We start from the raw sequence: 20,995 nt of genomic DNA, 5'->3' as shown, positions 1-20,995 counted from the left end.
GTCAGGCCCATACAAACCAACAAAACCCATGTTAAAAAAATAATTATAGAATTTACAAACTGCACAAGAATGGTAGATCTATCAGATTTGAGGAGTATGAGTCCAACTCTGCTCCCAGATCTGATAATCTAAGGCTCTCAACAGCCAGATCTATCAATTTCCCCACAAAAATTAAATTTTTAAATTTTAAGGAGGTGTTAACTCGAAACCCTTCATGCATTACCAACAAAAAAAAAAAAAAATCTTATGTAAGCCCAGGATTAATTTTATTGGGCTCCTCAGAAAACACGGATCGGGAGTTGGTTGGTCCAACTAAAAACTTTCCTTAATGCCCGAGGATCTAAAATCAAGATTTTCTTGCAAAACTCAATCCAGTCATTAAAAATAGATCAAGAAAATAATAATAAAACTCATACAAATAGAGATACCTGCTATTATGTTCAAAATTTAGATTATTATTCAAACCCCAGCAATTGAGCATGATACATGTACTCAAATCACTCTTTAGAAGCTATCATCAATGGCCTTAGAAAAAATTATGCATGACAACAACACATCTTACAGTGTTCCCATGAAGAGTAACACCAGCAAAACTTAACCCCAAAGTCTTTCTTTATTATCCATAAAAAGATTACACAAAAGCTTTTTGCTAAGCACACGACTCAAAAGTCGGTTAAATCAACTGACCACTGCCTTCCTATTTAAAGATAAAGCCTCCAATGGCTAGCTCGAGTGATCTTCGTCAAAACAATCTCGACCGTTGATGAAGATTAAAATTTCTTTTCATTTCATCCATCGAAATATTTAATTCTCGAGGAAATTCGAATTTTTCAATTAAATGTATTTTAATTAACTCAAAAATTAAACTTTTGAGTTAATTTCCCCAAAAAATTGACTTTGACTTAACCCCAGGGATCAAAGGTTTAAAATTTATCAAAATAATTAATTTACCTTAGTCTTTGGGCTTTTAAAAATTTAATTTTTAAGGACCAACGAATTTTGTCATTGGAGAATTAAAATTTACCTAGGACCTTGAATTAATTAAACTTTTGGCTTAGGATTTTAATTAATTTTTTGGCCAGAAAATTTAATTAATTAACCTTGAGGGGATAAATTATTTTTTAAGTCTCAAGACACTTTACATCATGATTTTCATATTTTTTTTACATCATAAGGGGGAAAACCCATTTATAATAGACCCTCACAGATTACCCATTTCTGTGACACATATAATCCAGCAAATCAAGCAATTTGTAATAAAATAACCTAACCAAATAGTTAGGATTATTCCCATATCAGTTTTAAACAAACTCGATCTAGAACACTAGGACTCGCCTAAGATCCAAGTGACAAAATCCATTCTAGCTTTGGAGTAAGACTGAAGGAAAACTCTGTCAACCATCCAAGAATCCTAAAAAACCTCCTGGAATGTAGATCGTCACCAGAAAGGTAGATTTACCTAGGCAATTACATACATGACACAGATCTGCTGAGATTATTTACATCATATACATGCAGAATGGGTTTACATTATAACATCTTGGAAATGACGCTGATGATGACAGCTGGGTGGCACGAACACATCAATCAAGCGCTATCCCTTTCACGAGAAAAAGGGGTGTACTGCTATGGGTCGTTGACACGTAATGGTCAACAGGAATATCGGCGGAACAAAGGGCTACCACTCTAAAAACCTTGCGGGGGGCCGATTGTGCAATGTAGTGTTACATCGCCGAGGGAAACCAATGATCATTTACAAAGGAATGCGAAACAAAAACATGGATAGGCGGGCCCTTTCTCTCCCCTCCACATGGCGGAATATGGTAAGTCCTACAGTCCTGCAATCCCGCATCCCGCAGGTCCCACAATATCGCTATATCGCAGTCCCGCGATCCCGCATCCTACAACATCGCAGTTCCGCACACTCCAAAACCTTGCGTTATCCCCGATTTGCGATATAACGTTAAATCGTCGAGGAGGTCCAAAATTCATTTACAAAGGAAATGCATGCGAAAATAGGGTTGGGCAGGCCTTTTTCTCTCTCCTCTAGGGGGCCACATGGCGACATATGATTGGTCCTCAGATATGACATGGTAGCTAACGTCATCAGTGACGTGGCAGTACAGACGCTGACGTGGTAGTACAGGTGGACACATGTCACTCAGTTTCGGTGTTTTCAGGGGTCAAATGGGGCCAATTTCGAGTCACACATGTCACCACTCACAGGGTGACACGTGGCAGTGATGACATCACCCTGGGATCAGTGATTGCACGAAATGAAGGCTTATTCTTCTGCCGATACTCCTCCCTGGATGCGATTGCGATAAGGAAAGAGGACCCCCGGATGCGATAAGTTATTGTGGTCTATTTCATAAAGATTTCGCGTCCGGGATATCGACCAATGCAGTGTAAGGGGTAATCAAAGGCGATTCAAGTTCTATAAGGGAAAAGGCCCCTGCACAGCTATTGAAAGCCTTAGCACCCGAAGGGCTAAGCCCCTGGTTCCAGTCCTCGGTCCTAAGAAGAAAATTACAAAAGGGGCTATAATAAGGGGGGCTAAGGGGGAAATCAAAAAAAAAAATGGTTTCACTTGTTTCAGAGATAAAATCCCGTGCCTGAGAGTTTTCTCTGTTACACTGTAATATGCAACCCCAAGCCAGATAAGGGCGCCGATTATGTTCAGCAGGACTTTAAAGTCAGAAATGACAGGGTTAGCGCTGAAAGCAGCTGTAGCAGTAAATCAAGAAGAGGGAGCATTCAAAACCAAGTATGGGCAGACTCAAAAATGGCTCTTTGTGACCCGCTTCCAAGGTCGGCGCCAAAGGCACTAAAGGCAGAAATGACAAGAGTTAGCTGAGCAGCACAGGAGACCATACCGTGAACTAGATGCAGCCTGAAGCCGAAGTAATTACAAGGAGGGGCGCAGAGATATTGCATTAATGTTTCATTTGTTTTGTGATCTTGTGATGTGCTTTCCTTTATGAGGCAATTACTGTTTTTGTGATGTTTTTTGGACACAGAGCCTTCCCTGGCCGAGACAACAAGCTGATTTGACAGTTGAGACTCGGCCCAGGGATATTTTGTACTGTATCATGATTGATAATGCACCCCCTCTTCTTATAAATAGGGGGTAGCAACACTGAATAAAGGTTCTGAAATCTGCAAAGAAAGGTTGATATTTTTGTGAGACTGTATCACTTAGTTACATAGATCTTGCAGAATATCACAGGAGTAGTGGTGATTCCCCCTTTTAAGTATTACAGTGTGTTATTTCCTATTTTCATCCATTTTGTCTATTTTCTTCTCTGAATTCATGCAACAATAGATGCCAGAATATTTCATACTTGCCTACAGATTCATTTGCATTGAGTTGTTAATGCACATGTCTGTTTGATGGGTTGAAATTATATCTTTAAACTGCACTACATGAATCATAGCATCCAGTTTCTTTTCTGTCCATTATATCTACCTGTAACTCAGATAATTGTAGTAAATCTCATGGTTTCAGGCTCTATGTTTTTAATATAGAATTCTTGGTGCTTTGAGCTCTATACTTTGAGTTATCCCTTCTCTTTGTCTTCTCTCATTTATTCTACAAAGTTGATTAAACTGTAAGCCTTTGAAGTGCTCGGCCTCCACTATTTTCTTTTATATTTTTGAAAACCGTGTATGTGTAGAAATACTGAAATACATGACTTGTATCTTTTGGATGAAAGAACCAACTCATGCCTCTTATATGTGTATAGAACATGGGTGATCTCTCCTCCTGCTTGAGAATCATTTGAGACACACTGATCTAGATGTACCCAGGCACTGGTCTTGTAAGCAATCTACAGTTGTCTCTAGGAGCGACAACATAAACGCCAAAGCCCACAATGGAAGGGCATGCCACTATGTGTTGAAAAGTGTGCAACAAGAAATGCTAAAAATAGAAATTGCTAAAAATAGCACTGCTATAAATAGTCGGGCTATAAATAGCAGTTCAGCCATTGGAGGTCTTAGCAACAATGGGTGAAAAGTGAAAGTGCTAAAAATAGCTTTTCTAAAAATAGCATTTTGGGATCCCTTCTTATTTTAGTCAGTCCCTGGACTAAACATAGGAAGTAAAAATTCGAATTTGATGTCAAAAACAGTTTGGAAATTAATTAATTAATTCATCTTGAGTTAATTAGTTAAGGAAAATCAAACTTGAAGTCTATGTGGGGACATGCAACAGTTTCTCCATTAATTGAGGACTTTAACCTTCAATTAAAGAGATAAGGATGAGTTGTAATATTGAATTGTAATCAGTTGACTTAATTTAACTTAGTCAAGTCCAGTTAGATTAATTTAATAGTTTGTTAAAATTAATGAGAGTTCGGTTAGTTAATGCTTGCATGCATGTAACTACTGTAATTCAGATAACTGAGTATTCACTCATGGATAACTCATGCATGTCAGTTCAGTCAGAGACCTAATTGAGATTAGATGGAGGGACAGTGTACTATCAGTTGTTAGGACGACATGATGAGTCTAGCACTCCTCGATCTTCCTAAGAGTTGGCATAGCTACCAAGACTCAGTTAATGGAAGAGAGAAACTGCCAGATTGGGAATGACTTTGGTCGGACCTAATGCAGGAGGAGATAAGGCGAAGCACTAGGGATGGATCTTCATCAAAACAAGATGATGAAGAAAATCTAGTTTTAGTGAGTAGAGTTAAGAAAGGGAAAGGAAAGGCGTCCCAATCCAAATCTTCTCATGGTGGGAAGAAGGTTGACAAGTCGAAGGTGTGATGCTTTCACTTCATGAAGTGGGCCATTATGCTATGAATTGTCCACAGAGGAAATCCAAGAAGGGTTCCTCAAAGGGATCTGATGGTGATGCACAAGCTTCACAATTTGAGCTGGATTTCTCGCTTATCGCATGCATGGTTTCATCCATGGTAGGATGTGTTTGGTACCTGGACAGTGGAGCTTCTTTCCACATGTCGGGTGACAAGAATCTTTTTAGTACATTAGAGGAGAAGGATCTCCAGATGCGGATCGAGATGGGCGACGATGGAAAATACTGTCTCAGGTGAAGGTACAGTTGTGTTTCAGAGGGAGCATGGTGCTCCTCTCACCCTATCTGCTGTTAAATATGTACCAGGTTTGAAAAAGAATCTTGTGTTTGTTGCTATGCTAGAAGATAAAGGCTATGATGTAGTCTTTAGTAAAGGGAAAGTGTTCCTGAGGCATATCGGCACCGAACAGACCAAGCAAATAGGGATTCGAGTAAAGAATCTCTACAAGCTGGAGGTAGATGACTGTGCTGCACTGAGTTCCAAAGCAGAGGTGGTGCAAAGCCAAGATGTTGGCGAGTTGTGGCATAGGAGACTGGGCCACTTGCATCACAGGGCCTTGAAGATCATGCAGCAAATTTCTACTAGCTTACCCAAGGGAAAACTGGAGCAAACAGACACATGCAAAGGATGCACCCTGGGTAAGTATGCGAAAGCTTCCTTTCAGGATCGGGATAGTAGAGTTGGAGCAATCCTGGAGTGAGTTCACTCAGATGTATGTGGACCATTCTCTACAGCCTCCACCGCTAAGCAAAGGTACTATGTTATTTTCATTGATGATTTTTCTCGTAGATGTTGGATCTACTTTATGCAAAAGAAGGATCAGACCTTCTTGAGGTTTTGTGAGTTTAAAGCCTCGGCAGAGAAAGAATCTGGGAAGAAAGTAAAAGCCTTGCGTAGCGACAATGGTGGAGAGTATGTTTCCCAGCAGTTTAAAGACTTATGTGTTGCAAAAGGAATTAAATGGGAACTGACGGCACTCCATAACCCACAACAGAATGAGGTGGCCGAAAGGAAGAACAAATCTATTGTGGGAGCAGCTCAAGTGATGTTGCATGACCAAAGCCTACCACTTCATCTGTGGGCTGAGGCATGCAATATAGTAGTGTATCTTCAGAACAGAATTCCTCATCGTGTTTTGGGGATGAAGACACCTATGGAGGCTTTTTCGAGGAAGCGACCAGATGTGAGTCACTTCCGTATCTTTGGATCACCAATTTTCTGTCATGTGACCAAAGATGCTCGGAAAAAGCTAGACCCAACAGCTGAGTTGGGGATACTTGTGGGGTACACAGATACACCCCACAACTATCGTGTGTTTCTGCCTGCTAGTCAGAGGACCGTAATGCACAGGGATCTGAAGTTCGACGAGCAGAGAGCCATGCGAGTGTCACTTGAGAGGGAGCTCAAGTTGCATGGCAATGAGGAACTTTTAGTTCCAAAGGAGGAGGAGCCTCTTGATGATGTGGATCAGCCACATGTAGAGGATCCAGTAGTGGAGACCACCACTGCTGGAGAGTCTTCCAGAGACGGGCGGAAACGCTCACAGGAAGCTGACAGATTGATGCAGGATGCGAGAGATAATGTGGGACATCCATCCTCTCAGCGCAGACAGAGGAGATCTCTTGAGAGATACACTGGCTAGATGGCCCTGGTTGGGGAGTGTGTAGCGACCGAACCTTCTTCTTTTCAGGAGGCAGTGCAGTAACCAGTTTGGGTTGATGCAATGGTAGAAGAGTACAATTCTATCATGCGGAACAGTGTGTGGGATGTTGTCCCTAGACCTGCAGACAAATCAGTGGTTAGTTCCCGATGGCTTTACAAGGTAAAGCAGGCAGTTGATGGCAGTGTTGAGAAACACAAGGCAAGGTTTGTTGCCCGAGGTTTCTCACAGGTTGACGGGATCGACTACGATGAGACCTTTGCTCCCATAGCAAGGTACTCATCTATCAGATCGATGCTAGCTCTTTCAGCTCAGATGGGTTGGAAAATCCATCAGATGGATGTGAAGACGGCATTCCTCAATGGGAAGATTGAGGAAGAGGTATACATTGAGTAGCCCAAAGGATTTGAGACCTTCAATCGCGAATCGCATGTTTGTCAACTCAAGTGAGCACTGTATGGGCTGAAGCAAGCACCCCATGCTTGGTATACCAGGATCGACAGTTATTTCACCGGGTTGGGCTTCACCAACAATGAAGCAAATGCGAACCTATACCACATCATGGTAGATTGTAAGCCCTTGATTATTGTACTTTATGTCGATGATCTGATTTTGACAAGTGATGAGCAACTGATACAGTCTTGCAAGGAGGACCTTGCAAGAGAGTTCGAGATGAAGGACATGGGCCTCATGCACTACTTTCTAGGCATGGAAGTGTGGCAGAAAGATGGGGAAGTATTTGTGTCTCAAGGCAAGTATGCCAATGAGATACTCAGGTGCTTTCACATGGAGAAGTGCAAACCCATGCAGACTCCTCTAGCTGGGAACTGGAGGAAGGAGGATGCTACTTCAGGTGAGGTAGTAGCTGCTACTGTTTATCGGCAGCTGGTGGGTTCACTCATGTATCTGGTGAACACACGACCCGACTTATGCTTTGCGGTGAACCAGCTAAGTCAAGCTATGGTTTAGCCTACCAAGCTATTTTGGAAGGTAGCGAAGCATGTGCTGAGATATCTCAGAGGCACTACACAGTACGGATTATGGTACAGACGGACAGAGGGAGTGAAGTTGCAAGGCTTCACGGATGCAGATTGGGCAGGTAGTCCATCAGACCGGAAGAGCACTTCTGGAGGAATCTTCAACCTTGGTTCAGCTGCAGTTTCTTGGTATAGCAGGAAACAAAGATCAGTTGCACTTAGCTCAGCAGAGGCTGAATACATCGTTGCAATTCAGGTAGCATGTGAGGCCATTTGGATGCAGAAGATTCTAGTGGGATTGTTTGGTCAGATGATGGATCCTACAGTGATATACTGTGATAATCAGAGTTGCATAAAACTCTCTGAGAATCCAGTGTTTCATGACAGGTCCAAGCATATAGATATCCGTTACCATCATCTACGGGACTGTGTGGTCAAGAGGATCATGATGTTGCAGTATGTTTCGACCAAGGAGCAGGATGCAGATATTTTGACAAAGGCATTGAAAAAATGCAAGTTTGAGTTCCACAGAGACAGGATTGGGATTGCTGATAATCCATTTCTTGTTGAGAGGGAGTGTTGAAAAGTGTGCAACAAGAAATGCTAAAAATAGAAATTGCTAAAAATAGCACTGCTATAAATAGTCAGGCTATAAATAGCAGTTCAACCATTGGAGATCTTAGCAACAATGGGTGAAAAGTGAAAGTGCTAAAAATAGCATTTCGGGATCCCTTTTTCATTATTTTAGTCAGTCCCTGGACTAAACATAGGAAGTAAAAATTTGAATTTGATATCAACAGCAGTTTGGAAATTAATTAATTAATTCATCTTGAGTTAATTAGTTAAGGAAAATCAAACTTGAAGTCTATGTGGGGACATGCAACAGTTTCTCCATTAATTGAGGAATCTAACCTTCAGTTAAAGAGATAAAGATGAGTTGTAATATTGAGTTGTAATCAGTTGACTTAGTTTAACCTAGTCAAGTCCAGTTAGATTAATTTAACAGTTTGTTAATTTAATGAGCGTTCAATTAGTTAATGCTTGCATGCATGTAACTATTGTAATTCAGATAACTGAGTATTCACTCATGGATAACTCATGCATGTCAGTTCAGTCAGAGACCCAGTTGAGATCAGATGGAGGGACAGTGTACTATCAGTTGCTAGGATATTCCTTGGTGAATATTCCTTGCATGCAGAAGGAATATTATTCCTTATGGATTACGCAGTTGGACCTGAGGTTACAATGAGTGTGATGAGGCCAATTCACACATGTGATATCATTGGACCCCAATCAAAACTGCGCAAGGAAATAGGAGGCTTGGAGGGCTTGAGGAAGATATATTCTATGTCTATTGAGTCTGTGAGCTGTATTGTTTGAGTGCAGAGAGATCAGGATAGCTTGAGAGCTAATTCTTTTTGTAACTTGAACAAGATTTCCACTTGTATGATAATACAGAGTTGGGGTTTTAGGCTGGTGCTTTCCCCAGTGATATATCTTTTGTGTTATGGTTGATTACTTCTCATTCTCAGTTATATCTGTTCATGCTTGATGTTGCTCATGTTCAATTAAGCTTCCGCTAAATTGTTTGTAGAAGTAGATCAAGTGTTTTGCTTTAGTACATTGCATTACCAGGTGATCTACAGTGGGAATTTCTACACTATGAAGTGTCCACTTGATTCCATGATTTGTAAGCTCTTTTACTTGATTATTTAATGATTTGTTGTACTGGAAGACGAGGAGACGCATTGGATCTTATACAAGATTGCAAGTGGGTCTCCATTTGGGGTTTGGTCTCCCTATACGAGGTCCAAGCCCTCTAGAGGGTCATATTGGCATTTGTAGGGTGAGCGTTGAGAGCCATGGGCCTCCACCATAGCGAAGAGCACTTCATGGATCCCCAACACCATTCATTGATTGCTCGTGTTCCACCTTTTTAGATGAGGATGATGCATCTGGATCACCATGCCCAACCAGCTTCACACTTGTACCATACACTTGGTAGATGTTCCAGAGCCCAGATGAGGATGTGTCTCACCATGGGAGACAAAGGGAGGGCTTATGTCATCATTCTAGCCCTTACAAATGGTTTACAGGCATTATCGATCCACTTGGAGACCCATGAGGATGTCATTGTGCCCCCACACCCACTTGGGGACACCACATGTGACTTGCTTGGATATCAAGGGGCCAACCCCTTGGGCACTATGTTTGGAACCTTTTCTCTCAACTTGGCACACTTTGGACTCCACTAGGCCTTCTCAATGGCCCAACGACTCATCATGTTTACTATTTAGCCCTATTGAGAGGCTTATACTTCTATTTTGGAGTTATCTTGGTGCGCTTGTCACCAAGTCATATCACTATTGTACATTATTTTATTATTTGGGGCTAAATTAGGCTATTTGAATCCCCTATCGGATTGTATAAATAGATGAGAGGCTCATTCATTCCTCTCATCATCTTCTCTTCTTGAGATTTTCACATTCCCTTTTGGAGGACGAGTTTGGTTGCATGGATGAATTTTGATGTTTGGTTACTATCTCTTGATCTTGGAGCTTCAAATTATGTCTTGAATTGATGATTGGATATACTCACTATACATGTAAGTGCTCTTTTTCATGTTTATCTTTACATTTATCTTGTCACATGAATAATGTATGGGAATAATGTATGGAATTTTCGCTCTCTAGATCTGAAATTGCCCTAAATTAATGTGAAATTATGAAATTTTGGACCTTTTGAGGTGTTGCATACATTACAGGTGTCATGTATGGTGAACGAATGTTCCTAGAGGTATAAAATTTTAATATTAACTTGATAAGTCATCAAATCTTGCACATTGAAGTATAAATACCTTTGCAACCAAGTTCATGCCCTAGATGCCATGCGAAGTTGCTTAAGGTCTCCTTGATTGGGTGAAAAGTTCTCCAAACTTTGAAATCACTTTGACTTTGTCTCTCCCTAAAGGAAAGGCACTGGTATAGTCCTCGGTGGTCACTTAAACGACATATCTTCTTCACCTTTTCTCCTTTTTCTAGGCCTAACCCTAGTAGGTCACCTAGGGCATCAAGTGAAATCTTTTTTAGCCATTCAAAAACCTTGAAAATCGGTCCACAACTGTGTTGGGGACTTCTCAAGAGGTTCCCCAAGTTTGAGCGCAATTTGAAGATGGAATCCTGAGATATTGCAAGCCCTAGCTCAAGGATCATTCCTCTCCCTAGGTTGCCTTGGGTTAGTGTCCTCACTTGGATCATTGCATTTGAACTCCAAAATAAATTAGTCCTTTGATCCTATTCTCTTGCCTAACTAGGTCAAGCCCCTTTATTGTTGATCAACTCCACATCCTTGACCTAGTTTGGATCCACTTGGGTTCTTTGTGGTCTTGCAACTTTGGAACTCAAATTCTACAAGGGTCACATAGAAGCCACTTATCCTTAAGGATTATTACGTCTAGGATACCCCTAGTCAAAAGATATTCTTCAAACTTAGGCTTAAGTATCCTCTTAGCCCTTCCTAGAGAGCCAATCACCTTGCTTCAAAAGCAAGCTATTTATTTGAGCCTCCCTTGTGAATAGGCTTTGGGAATCACTCTTCATTTCATCATTGATCTATTCATCCTTATGATTCCTCTTATACCAAGTCTCCTCCCATCGGTGAACATTGGGCTATTGCTCCATTGTTGCCACTTGACCTAATAGTTGCTCTATAGGATCCCCTCTTAAGACCCCTACTGGTTTGAGCAGTAACAAACCCTAACCATGAAAATCCAAGAAAATGCCAAAATTATCCACAAGACCATCTCCACAAAAAATCACTCTAGTCATCCTTCCATAGCCTTTTTCGTAATGAGAGAAGTAGTAGAAATTTCAGAACTAGCTAAGGGATTTCTCCCCCAATCCAGCCACGAGAAAATGAGAGGAAGAGCATCTCGAAGCCTCCCTTGTGGTGGATTACATCCAACCAAAAAAAAGGGGAATAATTGTTCAAGCGACAATGGTAACTCTCCCATTGTTACTCTTAATCTAGGTTGCTTGGAGAGGTTTTGCACTAAGGTGCTAGATCTTGCAATAACATGAGCCTAAACCAAAAGTTTAGTAATAATAACCAGCCCAAGCAAAGACAGAACAATAGGGTTCACACTAACTTCCCTTGTGCATTATGTGGGGAATTTGGTCATGACACCCATCATTTCCCCCAGGTAGCTAACTTTAAACGCATGGTTCCCCCAACCCACAAGGAGCGACTCCTCCTCCACAAAACTCTCCTCCATCACAACAACCTACAATTCTACATGCTCTTGTCCCTCAACAAGGAGTGGTATCTACTCAACAAGAAGATGAGCGGCTGAGCCACCTAATTAGGATCTCAAACCTTATTTCCCACTAGCTCCTATCCACCTAAGTGACCCTACCAATCAAGATATCTACATGAATTCCACACACCTACAAACTCACAACCATTATTATGGTATGCCTCCTAAAGCTAATCTGACTTCTTCGAATACCAATATTTCTATTGCTAACATGTCTTTGATGATCCCATGTCCTAGTGGTGACCCTACTCCATGAGTACCAAAGGCACGTCTACAACGTACCACTGACAACCTGCATGTATGGGTAGCTCACAATTACAACACGGTGGATGATTTGGCTCAATCCCCTACAACCATACCTGCGCTTCAAGTGTTACAAACATGCCCATCTCAGACAAAGGCATTGCTCTCAACATTAGGGGCAACCGATCCCTCTAACTTTTGCCTCATTAAATTTGATTTGGATAACTTTGAACCTCGACTCCCATCCTTAGTCCCATTCCAAATCCCCATCACCATTCAAAACATTACTATCCATTGTTGCATTATAGATGAAGGAGCATTTACATGTATCATGTCCAAGACCCCAAACCTGTGTGGAAGAAATTGGGTTCCCCCAAACTAATATCTTGTTCCATCACCCTAAGGGATTACGATGGGTGCCCCTCTCAACCAGTCGGATTCTAACAAAACATTGTTGTCGAGCTTGCAAGCAAGACAGTTTTGATTGACATAGAGGTTATTAATGCTCCATTGAATCACGATATCTTCTTTTGCTTCCTTAGTACTCTGCATAATGAACTTCCCCCACGATGCGAAGATTGTCATTATTGACCAATTAACACACCAAGAGCCATGGCCCTCACCCACTGTAGATAATGTCCTATCGCTCATTGGTTCCCAACATGAAGTCGCCTCCTTTATCAAAATAAGGCCTAAAATCTTCAAAGATTCTTCCCTTCGAGGCACTTACCTAGGTAACTCCCTACTCATACAATCCTTCAAGTTAGCTCCTATCTGCATGGTTTCAACTACCCTGAAGTTACCATCTACATCATCACCAATTCCTGAGTCAATTCCTAAGATGGGTTATTCCACAACATTCCATGATGTTCCATATGCCCAATGACCTATGCACAATCCCCTGAGCAACAACCTAAAAATTCATGGCCACCCTGCCCTTTCCAAACATGGTGGTGGATACCAGTATGCCACTTGGCACCTCTTGCCATGAACCCCATGTGGTCAACAATGCCAAACTACTTTGTTTAGCCAATCCCACCCCTTGCAAATTGCATATCAATAGATACTTGCAACATACCAAAAAACCTAGGGGGGCAAGCAAATAAAGAAAGGAGATGACAAAACTTCGGCCACCCCATGAGTACCCCTTCTTGTGCTCTCTACAACCTACAAGGGCACCCCACCAACCTATGCCCCACTCTTCCCAAGTTACAAAATCTTCTCTAGACTTCACAGGCACCACCCTCATTCCCAACCCCACCCTTGGTTGGAACCCTTGTAGGTTCATCCACTCATGCACACAACAGAAATTAGTGCCCCAACCATCCCTATGCCATATGCTTAGCAAATGGCCATTACACACATCATTGTCTCGATCTCCTTCGATTTTAGTATACATTCGCTATAGTTCATCAAACAACTCTCCAAACCCCACAACCAACCCCCAATGTCACATTGTGATCGAATGCATACATTATTTACTATGTATCTACCTCGATGAACTCACGTAATAGTTTCCCATGTGCACATGTGCATTATGAACAAGATAGCCATTTCACCTATCTTTGCCCACCACTAATAATTGAACGCATGGTTGAGATCCAACATATGGCCAATCTTGAACAACTTTGGACATCTCTACAACGATCCTTTATCATTGCAACTAACCCCCAAGGCTCACCTTGCCCATCTATTCTCGAGAATCCTAACTATCAATCCTACACTAGAACAATGGTTGGAATTGCCCTTTGCCCTACCCAACTTCCCTTGCCCCAGAAACCCTTGTATCGACCTCACCTCCACAAAGGTGCGTACACTGAATGCCTTCATCATTAATGTGTATATTTGTTGTTTTACATCAAAACTTTCACTTGGGGTTGTCAATTTCATGTGCGCAGAATTTCATCCCAACACCTTTCCTAGGTCTCCAAGATGCAGTGAATTGAGGCAGTATGTGTGAATAGAGGCATATCAATATGTACTTCTTCAAAGTGGCATGTTAGACACTCCTTTTATGTTCTTTGCAATAACCGATATATTCCCCTTGAAGCCAAATTTAGGATATCTTTTCCCAACTATGCATACAACTTTAACCTAGTCTTTATGCATTTGGTTGCAACCAACCAATAGTTTTTCACCTCCATGGGTTGCCTTGTATATAGCACCCCTTGCATTCTCAACACCCATGTTGCCTAATCCTATAGGAAGGAAGTCTATTTCTTTGCACCTCTAAGAACGGACTTCATATTTTTTCCTCACCATCATGCTAACTCATCCCCTAGACTCCCAATTGTTCTTCAATGTTGGTTAGTTATGACAAATGCATCCCTACATTCTCATTTGGCCTTTCATCCCCTCATGATCACTAGGCTATTTGCATTACCATCCTCCATTCAACTACCATCACAAATACTAACCAAGGGGACCCTCTCCCCTAATACATTTTGTCCAACTCCTGCCTCAAACGATGAGCCATGTCATCATACTCGTCCTTGTGTTTGTATATTCAACCCCAAGATGTTTTCATTCATTTGGCAAGTGTACAAAGTATTTTTTATGGGAAGAAAACAAATACTCTCTTTTCACTTAGCGGCAATCCCAATTTCTCTTGGTCAAGGCATCGACACTAAGTCACTTGTGACTACTTGGTACCCACTACTAGCCACCCCCTGTGTGATCCACAAATATCTATATCCTTGCAATCCCAACCTCCTCAATTACAATTCAACTAATAAATTACCACATATGGTTGGTCCCCTGACACTTACTATTTGTCCAATTAAATTTTGACTGCCACCACATGTTAGCCATCCATTCATCTCTGCCCAAGTGGAGTCTCAAGTGTCCCCTCAGTCTCATTTTCACCTCATCCATCATAATCAAAATCTCCATTCATTATAGCTTAGTATCCAATCCATCTTCAGTTGATTTATTTATTCCTATCAACTTCAGCGCATTGGTTCTATGTTGGGTGTGGAGCCTGATTATCTTCCTTATTCAGAGGTATCACCGCATTGGACCCCAGTTCATAATGTGGCGGAAACACCACCTGTAATATTTCTGTTGCAAGGGGGGTCCAAGGGGGGGGGGGCTATGATCTTTGGGAGCCCCCCCCCCCCTTTGGCAAGGGATCGAGGGCAACGCCCCCGAAGCTAAAAATAGATGTAAAATTGCCTTGTAAAATGTTGTAATTTCATAGTCAATCTAGGCTATTCATTAGGCGAAGATCTGACGGTGGAAGTTATGTTTAATTTAGGGTTTTTTCCCTAGAAGGAAATCCCTCGCTATATATGAGGGAATTATAGTGGATCTGTTGTAGGTTGTATCTCTTCAATTTGTTGGATAATATAAAGGAAGGACTAGCTGTTTCCCGTGGACGTAAACCAAACTGGGTGAACCATGTATATTTGTGTCTCTCTTGTTTTATGTGTTTTCTGTGTTTATATTTCTGCAATATATTTTATGTGTTCCATTGCTCTATAATATATAATTTTCTAACTTTCCAGTAATTCAATGATATCGTGGTTCTCATTACCCATTAGAATGATGAACCCCAAATGGAACATGGAGAGTCATTAGTGCTCCATGATTCCATTGCTCCCTTTAATGTTCAATGTCAACATCTTCTCACATCCAGGTGGATCTTACCTTACAACAGTTGTGGTTTCCAGTTTCAGTAGAAGACCCCTAGGCTTGACTAGCCTTCCATGACCACCAAGTTTGAACAACCATGTTTACATTAAGCTCCAAGGAATGTTCTCCTTTAAGCAACCTTTTATTATTACCAATGCCCCTAAAGGTGATGCAGATTCCTTCTCCACCAATTCACCAACTATAGTGTCTTACCCAAACCTCTTTACTGATTAAATAAATGATATTGCTTCTAAACTGAACCATTCAAGCATTCAATACTTCCTATAGACATAGTTCTAGCTCTAGTTGTTGGGCTTATAAGCTTTACCCCCTCAATCAATACTTGTTGGGTTGATAAGATGTGTACGGACCAGAGCTATTGGACTTAGATGTTGTCACGCAAGAGAATAGAATCGAGGGCTTATAAGCTCTTACACTGATTTGATACTGCTTGACAGGGTTTTATGAACTGATAGTACTTTTATCCAATAAACAAAAACACTCACATTTTACATTTTAAGTCTTTGAAATATCTATTTTAAGTGTGACTTGGCATTTGGAATATCATCGCGAGTTTGGGTATATTGGACAAGATTATCCAACATTCTATCACCTATTATAATCACCTTTTTTTGGTCACTATCATGAGCATGGGACATGCCCACCTTGTTTGTATAAAGCAAATAAAAATATTCATGAATGTGTTTTGCAAGTGGGTTCTCCTTCTCCTTCTAACAATGGGGTGGGTGTGTGTGTGTGTGTGTCAAGTATAGAAAATGATGATGTATTTCAGCTATACATTTGCTCCTGAGTCCTAACCTAACATATTGGGGGACAATTGTTATCACTCGAAAATTGCTCACAGAGTTACACAGGTGATTTTCGTCAATGTGTTCAACACAAGAAGACGAAGATCAAATGTGGCAATTAATCATTAACACAAAAGCAATTGGAAAAACTATACAAAGGTGGGTTTTGATTTATCTATGCAAACTCATAGTGTGGCTTTTACACGCTCCGCGCAGTTGTTTCTTCAAGAGTCACATGGACCCATAAGACAATAAGTCTCAACAACTTTTGGTGCAATAAATGATGACATCCCATGAAAATTCAACTTACAAGCTCGCACCAAGCCAACTCAAAGCCCAAACTTCAAAGTCATTGATGAGGGGTCCGTTGGTAAACCAAAGGTCTCCTCATCCATGGAAAACCACATTTGGAGTGAATTCTAATGAGGCATGAATTGAGCCTATAAATGGCAGCCATGGGAGGCCATTTGAACAAGAGAAGGAAGAGTATTGTTATGCTGCCAAAGTTTTATTTGAGCACATAAATTTTTGAAACATCAATTGGTCTGTGTAGCTTTGCACACATACTTAATTTTCACCATTGTTGAAAGCGTGGCTGCCTTCTTGACAGTGAGAGAGGAGAGATACCAGTACAACAAAGGACCTTCCCTTGGGCACTTGAAGTGGTCCACTAGTTCTACTCCATCTTCCTTGGTATATCTCATTCAAGGCCCAAAGGCCTCATCCATTGGGATAATAAGAAGAGTTTGCTTCCCGATTACCTTGTATCTATCTCTTTGTTTTATTTCTTGTCATGTACATGCTAATTTACTTTACTTCTTTCTGCAAACTTTTCTTTATTGAAATCTAACCTAACCTTCTGTTGTTTGTTGTAGTAGTGCAACCTTAATACACCTTGCTTTGCTTTAGTATTCCTCAAATTTGTCAAGAGGGTTTCTCGCTTCTTTCTAGTCAAATTGGTCTACATAGTCTTTAGAAGAACGCAGAGGACACCCCCTGGATACTGGCATATAAAGAATCCCCAAGATATCACAGACATAAAGATTTTGAGGAGACATGAAGAGTCTCTGTCCAACAATGACATATCTATCAGATCCCTCTTTGCAATCTCACATGCATGGAACGGAAACAGCAGGAGCAATATGAGGGGATTCTGGGCATTCTAGGGGAATGCGGAGAAAAAAATTGGAAATAGAAATGGATTGCTATAAGAGAAAATGCTCTGTTTAGTCTGAAAACCAAGCATCAACTTCAGGCACTACATCCTCAGGACAGCCTACAGGCTCGACATAGGAGAAAGCCTAGGAAAAGGAACCTGGACAGCAGCATAAGGAATCAATGGAACTGGATCAACGCTCTGCCCCTTCAGAATCAAATGAACAGCAAAAAAATTGTCAAATGTTTTATAATTCGTATGCATTTTGAATGTCATTTATAGGGGATATTCATCTAAAGCCAGTATCTTGGTAGCTAATGTAAAGTCGGGAAAGAAGTATTAGAGGACGGGAAGAGTCTGATGATGCGCTAACAAGCTCTCCCTGTAACTTTTCCCATTTTGGCCACTCCTAATACACAGTTATCTAGTCCCGGTTAATAAATAAAAAATAATTATAATAATGATGTACCATGGGATATATCTTATAAAATAACCAATTAAATCTATAATGAGATACAAGATGACCGCTTCTGCATTGAACTTGTTAACAACAGTCGACAATCTGGGGATTTCCCCTAAAGTGCCCAAGACATCGTTTCCACTATTTTTTCTAATAATTAAAAACATCAAAATCAATATTTGAGTCGAAGGAAAAATATATATAGAGAGAGAAGGATACCTTTGTACAAGTATCCACCATCTGTACTCTGAGATCGCCAATGTTTTGATCATCTGCTAACATCTTCAGAAGGCCATCCCTAAACCTCGTTGCTTCCTAACAAATGAGCAACACAGAAATCAGTATGCTGGCATTACTCACTGTGCATTTCCTTAACAGAGACATATAACTGAAAATAGAATTGTGGGTAAAAGAAAAACGCATTTAGCAATCTTACATGATCTGCAAAGTCTGACTGTGCTACAATTTTGGGTGTGCCCACTGCTCTGCAAGGCCCAGAAAGGGATTTCAGAGATTTTAGAGATAATGTGCCTCCAAAAAAGGATGAGACTAGGATTGTCCTTCTTGTGGTATCAGGAGAAGAATAAGCAATTACTCGTTTGGGTATTAGACTCGGAAGGGCAGAAGCGATGGTTGTGCTTGCAGTGCCACTGCATTGAGCAACATTCACCGTCAGTAGGGCCATTTCCTCTCACAGACAAAACTAAAATAGTAGCTCCAGCTATCACGTACTGGTTTATACTGGTTTATACTGATGTCGAATGGATGAGGTGAAAATCCCTAGACGATAAGAACAGGAAATTGAACAGTATTGAAGGCATAACATTAGCTAGTGGAGAGACTGTCAGACACCAACTTGGAAGTGACGTGGATTCGAGCCAAAATGTCATGGGTTTTACCTATAATACTCCTCTTCAGCCCTAAGAAGAGCGGCAGAGCCTCCATTCTGGATAAACAGTTCGAAATATTCACTCTGCCTTCATTTTAAAGCATAGTTTAATTAGACTACATAAGTTTTGAATTTTTATTTTTATTTCTGAGCATTTTTATTAGTTAAGTTTGTAAAAAAAATTGGTAAAATATTTTTAATGTTGTAAATTTGAATTATTTGATTTATATAATTTAAATGTTATAGAAAATTTTTAGGAATTGAATTTATTTATATGTAAAAAAATATATATATTAAAAAAAAAATATTTGTTAGCATTTTTATTAGTTAAGTTTGTAAAAAAAGTTGGTAAAATATTTTTAATGTTGTAAATTTGAATTATTTGATTTTTATAATTTAAATGTTATTGAATTTTTTTAGGAATTGAATTTATTTATATGTAAAAATATATATATTATACAAAATATAATTTATCTAAAATTATATAGCTAGTTTTTAATTAAAAAAATCAAAATATTTATTAATTATTATAGTCATATAAATTAAATGATTGGTAGACATATATAAATATCATGGGACTTGTCTTATAATACATCTTAGGTTGTTAGTCCTAACGCATAGCTTAATTGGTCAAGTTCTTGTTGCTAATACATCTCACATTGTTAGTCCTAAGGCATAGCTTAATTGGTCAAGTTCTCGTTGCTAAGTATCTAGCCAATTGGGAGGTCATGGCGTCAAATCTCCTCAACACCCTTGGAGTTAGGCTCAACCAAATAAGTTGATGGGTAAATCCCTTCGTATAGATTTGCCCAAAATCTAAAAAAAACAAAAAACAAAAAATTATTTCTAAGCATTTTTATTAGTTAAGTTTGTAAAAAAAATTGGTAAAATATTTTTAATGTTGTAAATTTGAATTATTTGATTTTTATAATTTAAATGTTATTGAAATTTTTTAGGAATTGAATTTATTTATATGAAAAAAATATATATTACACAAAATATAATTTTATCTAAAATTATATAGCTAGTTTTTAATTTAAAAAAATCAAAATATTTAGTAATTATTATAGTCATATAAATTAAATGATTGGTAAATGTAGATAAATATCATGAGACTTGTCTTATAATACATTTCACATTGTTAGCCCTAAGGTATAGCTTAATTGGTCGAGTTCTCGTTGCTAGGCACCTTGCCAATTGGGAGGTCATGGCATCAAATCTCCTCGACGCCCTTGGGGTTAGGCCCGACCAGATAAATTGATGGGTAAATCCCTTCGTATAGATTTGCCCAAAATCAAAACAAGTATAATATAGTACCTCCCTCTTATGCAAAAAGTAATAGATAGCAATTATTGAATACTTGAATAAATTCATAAATCTAATAATGAAACACATTTGTAATCTTTAAAAAAATACATTTAAAACAAGTGTAATATAGTACCCGCTTCTTATGCAAAATGTATTTGAAATTCATAAATCTAACAAGGCCGCATAGCTAGCGTTAGTGCCACTTAGTTTAATTATTGAATTTTGAAAAGTATGATCCAGGTCTCACATTTGGACGTTGGCCATCAAATTTTGATGACGCTTTAGTTTTAAGTGGTACATAAATCGATAGATGTTGTACGAGTTTTTATGAACTGACAAGGACTATTCAAAAATTATCATTGTAGAATACCAATCAAAATTTAAATAAATAAAATTATTATATTAAAAAAAAATCCTTTTAATAATGTAACATTTATACATTGCAAGTTAATTTTTGGTCAAAATGTCGATTAATTGAGAGTTAACGCAATATCAATTGCATTATACCTATACCTACTGGAGAATAACTAAGACCCATATTTCCAATATTTTTGAATATTAAATTAGAAATTTATTATTATTATTATTATTATTAAAAAGAATTAATATATTAATTAAGTATATATCCATTTAAAACAAGTGTAATATAGTACCCGCTTCTTATGCAAAAAGTAATTGAAATTCATAAATCTAACAAGGCCGCATAGCTAGCGTTCATGCCG

The 20,995-nt window shown here is 39.4% G+C and overlaps 1 protein-coding gene across 1 annotated transcript in view; it reads right to left on the bottom strand.

Moving 5' to 3' along the window:
- Positions 1-19,032, bottom strand: part of PRIN2 (Serine/Threonine-kinase) — a 126,394-nt gene extending 107,362 nt beyond the window's left edge. Inside the window, exons 1-2 of the mRNA XM_089368016.1 lie at positions 18,513-19,032; positions 18,296-18,391 (exon numbers count right to left, since the gene is read on the bottom strand). Coding sequence (XP_089224142.1) covers positions 18,296-18,391; positions 18,513-18,761 — 345 coding nt within the window. The 5' untranslated portion in view covers positions 18,762-19,032. The remainder of the gene's footprint in view (positions 1-18,295; positions 18,392-18,512) is intronic.
- Between the last annotated feature and the right edge of the window lie 1,963 nt (positions 19,033-20,995).

Source organism: Pinus tabuliformis, chromosome 8, assembly GCF_031772625.1.
Source record: "Pinus tabuliformis cultivar Carrire ecotype Pingquan chromosome 8, CPIR1, whole genome shotgun sequence".
Lineage (NCBI taxonomy): Eukaryota > Viridiplantae > Streptophyta > Pinopsida > Pinales > Pinaceae > Pinus > Pinus tabuliformis.
The sequence above is the reverse complement of the archived record's forward strand: the minus strand, read 5'-3'. Positions and strand labels throughout refer to the sequence as shown.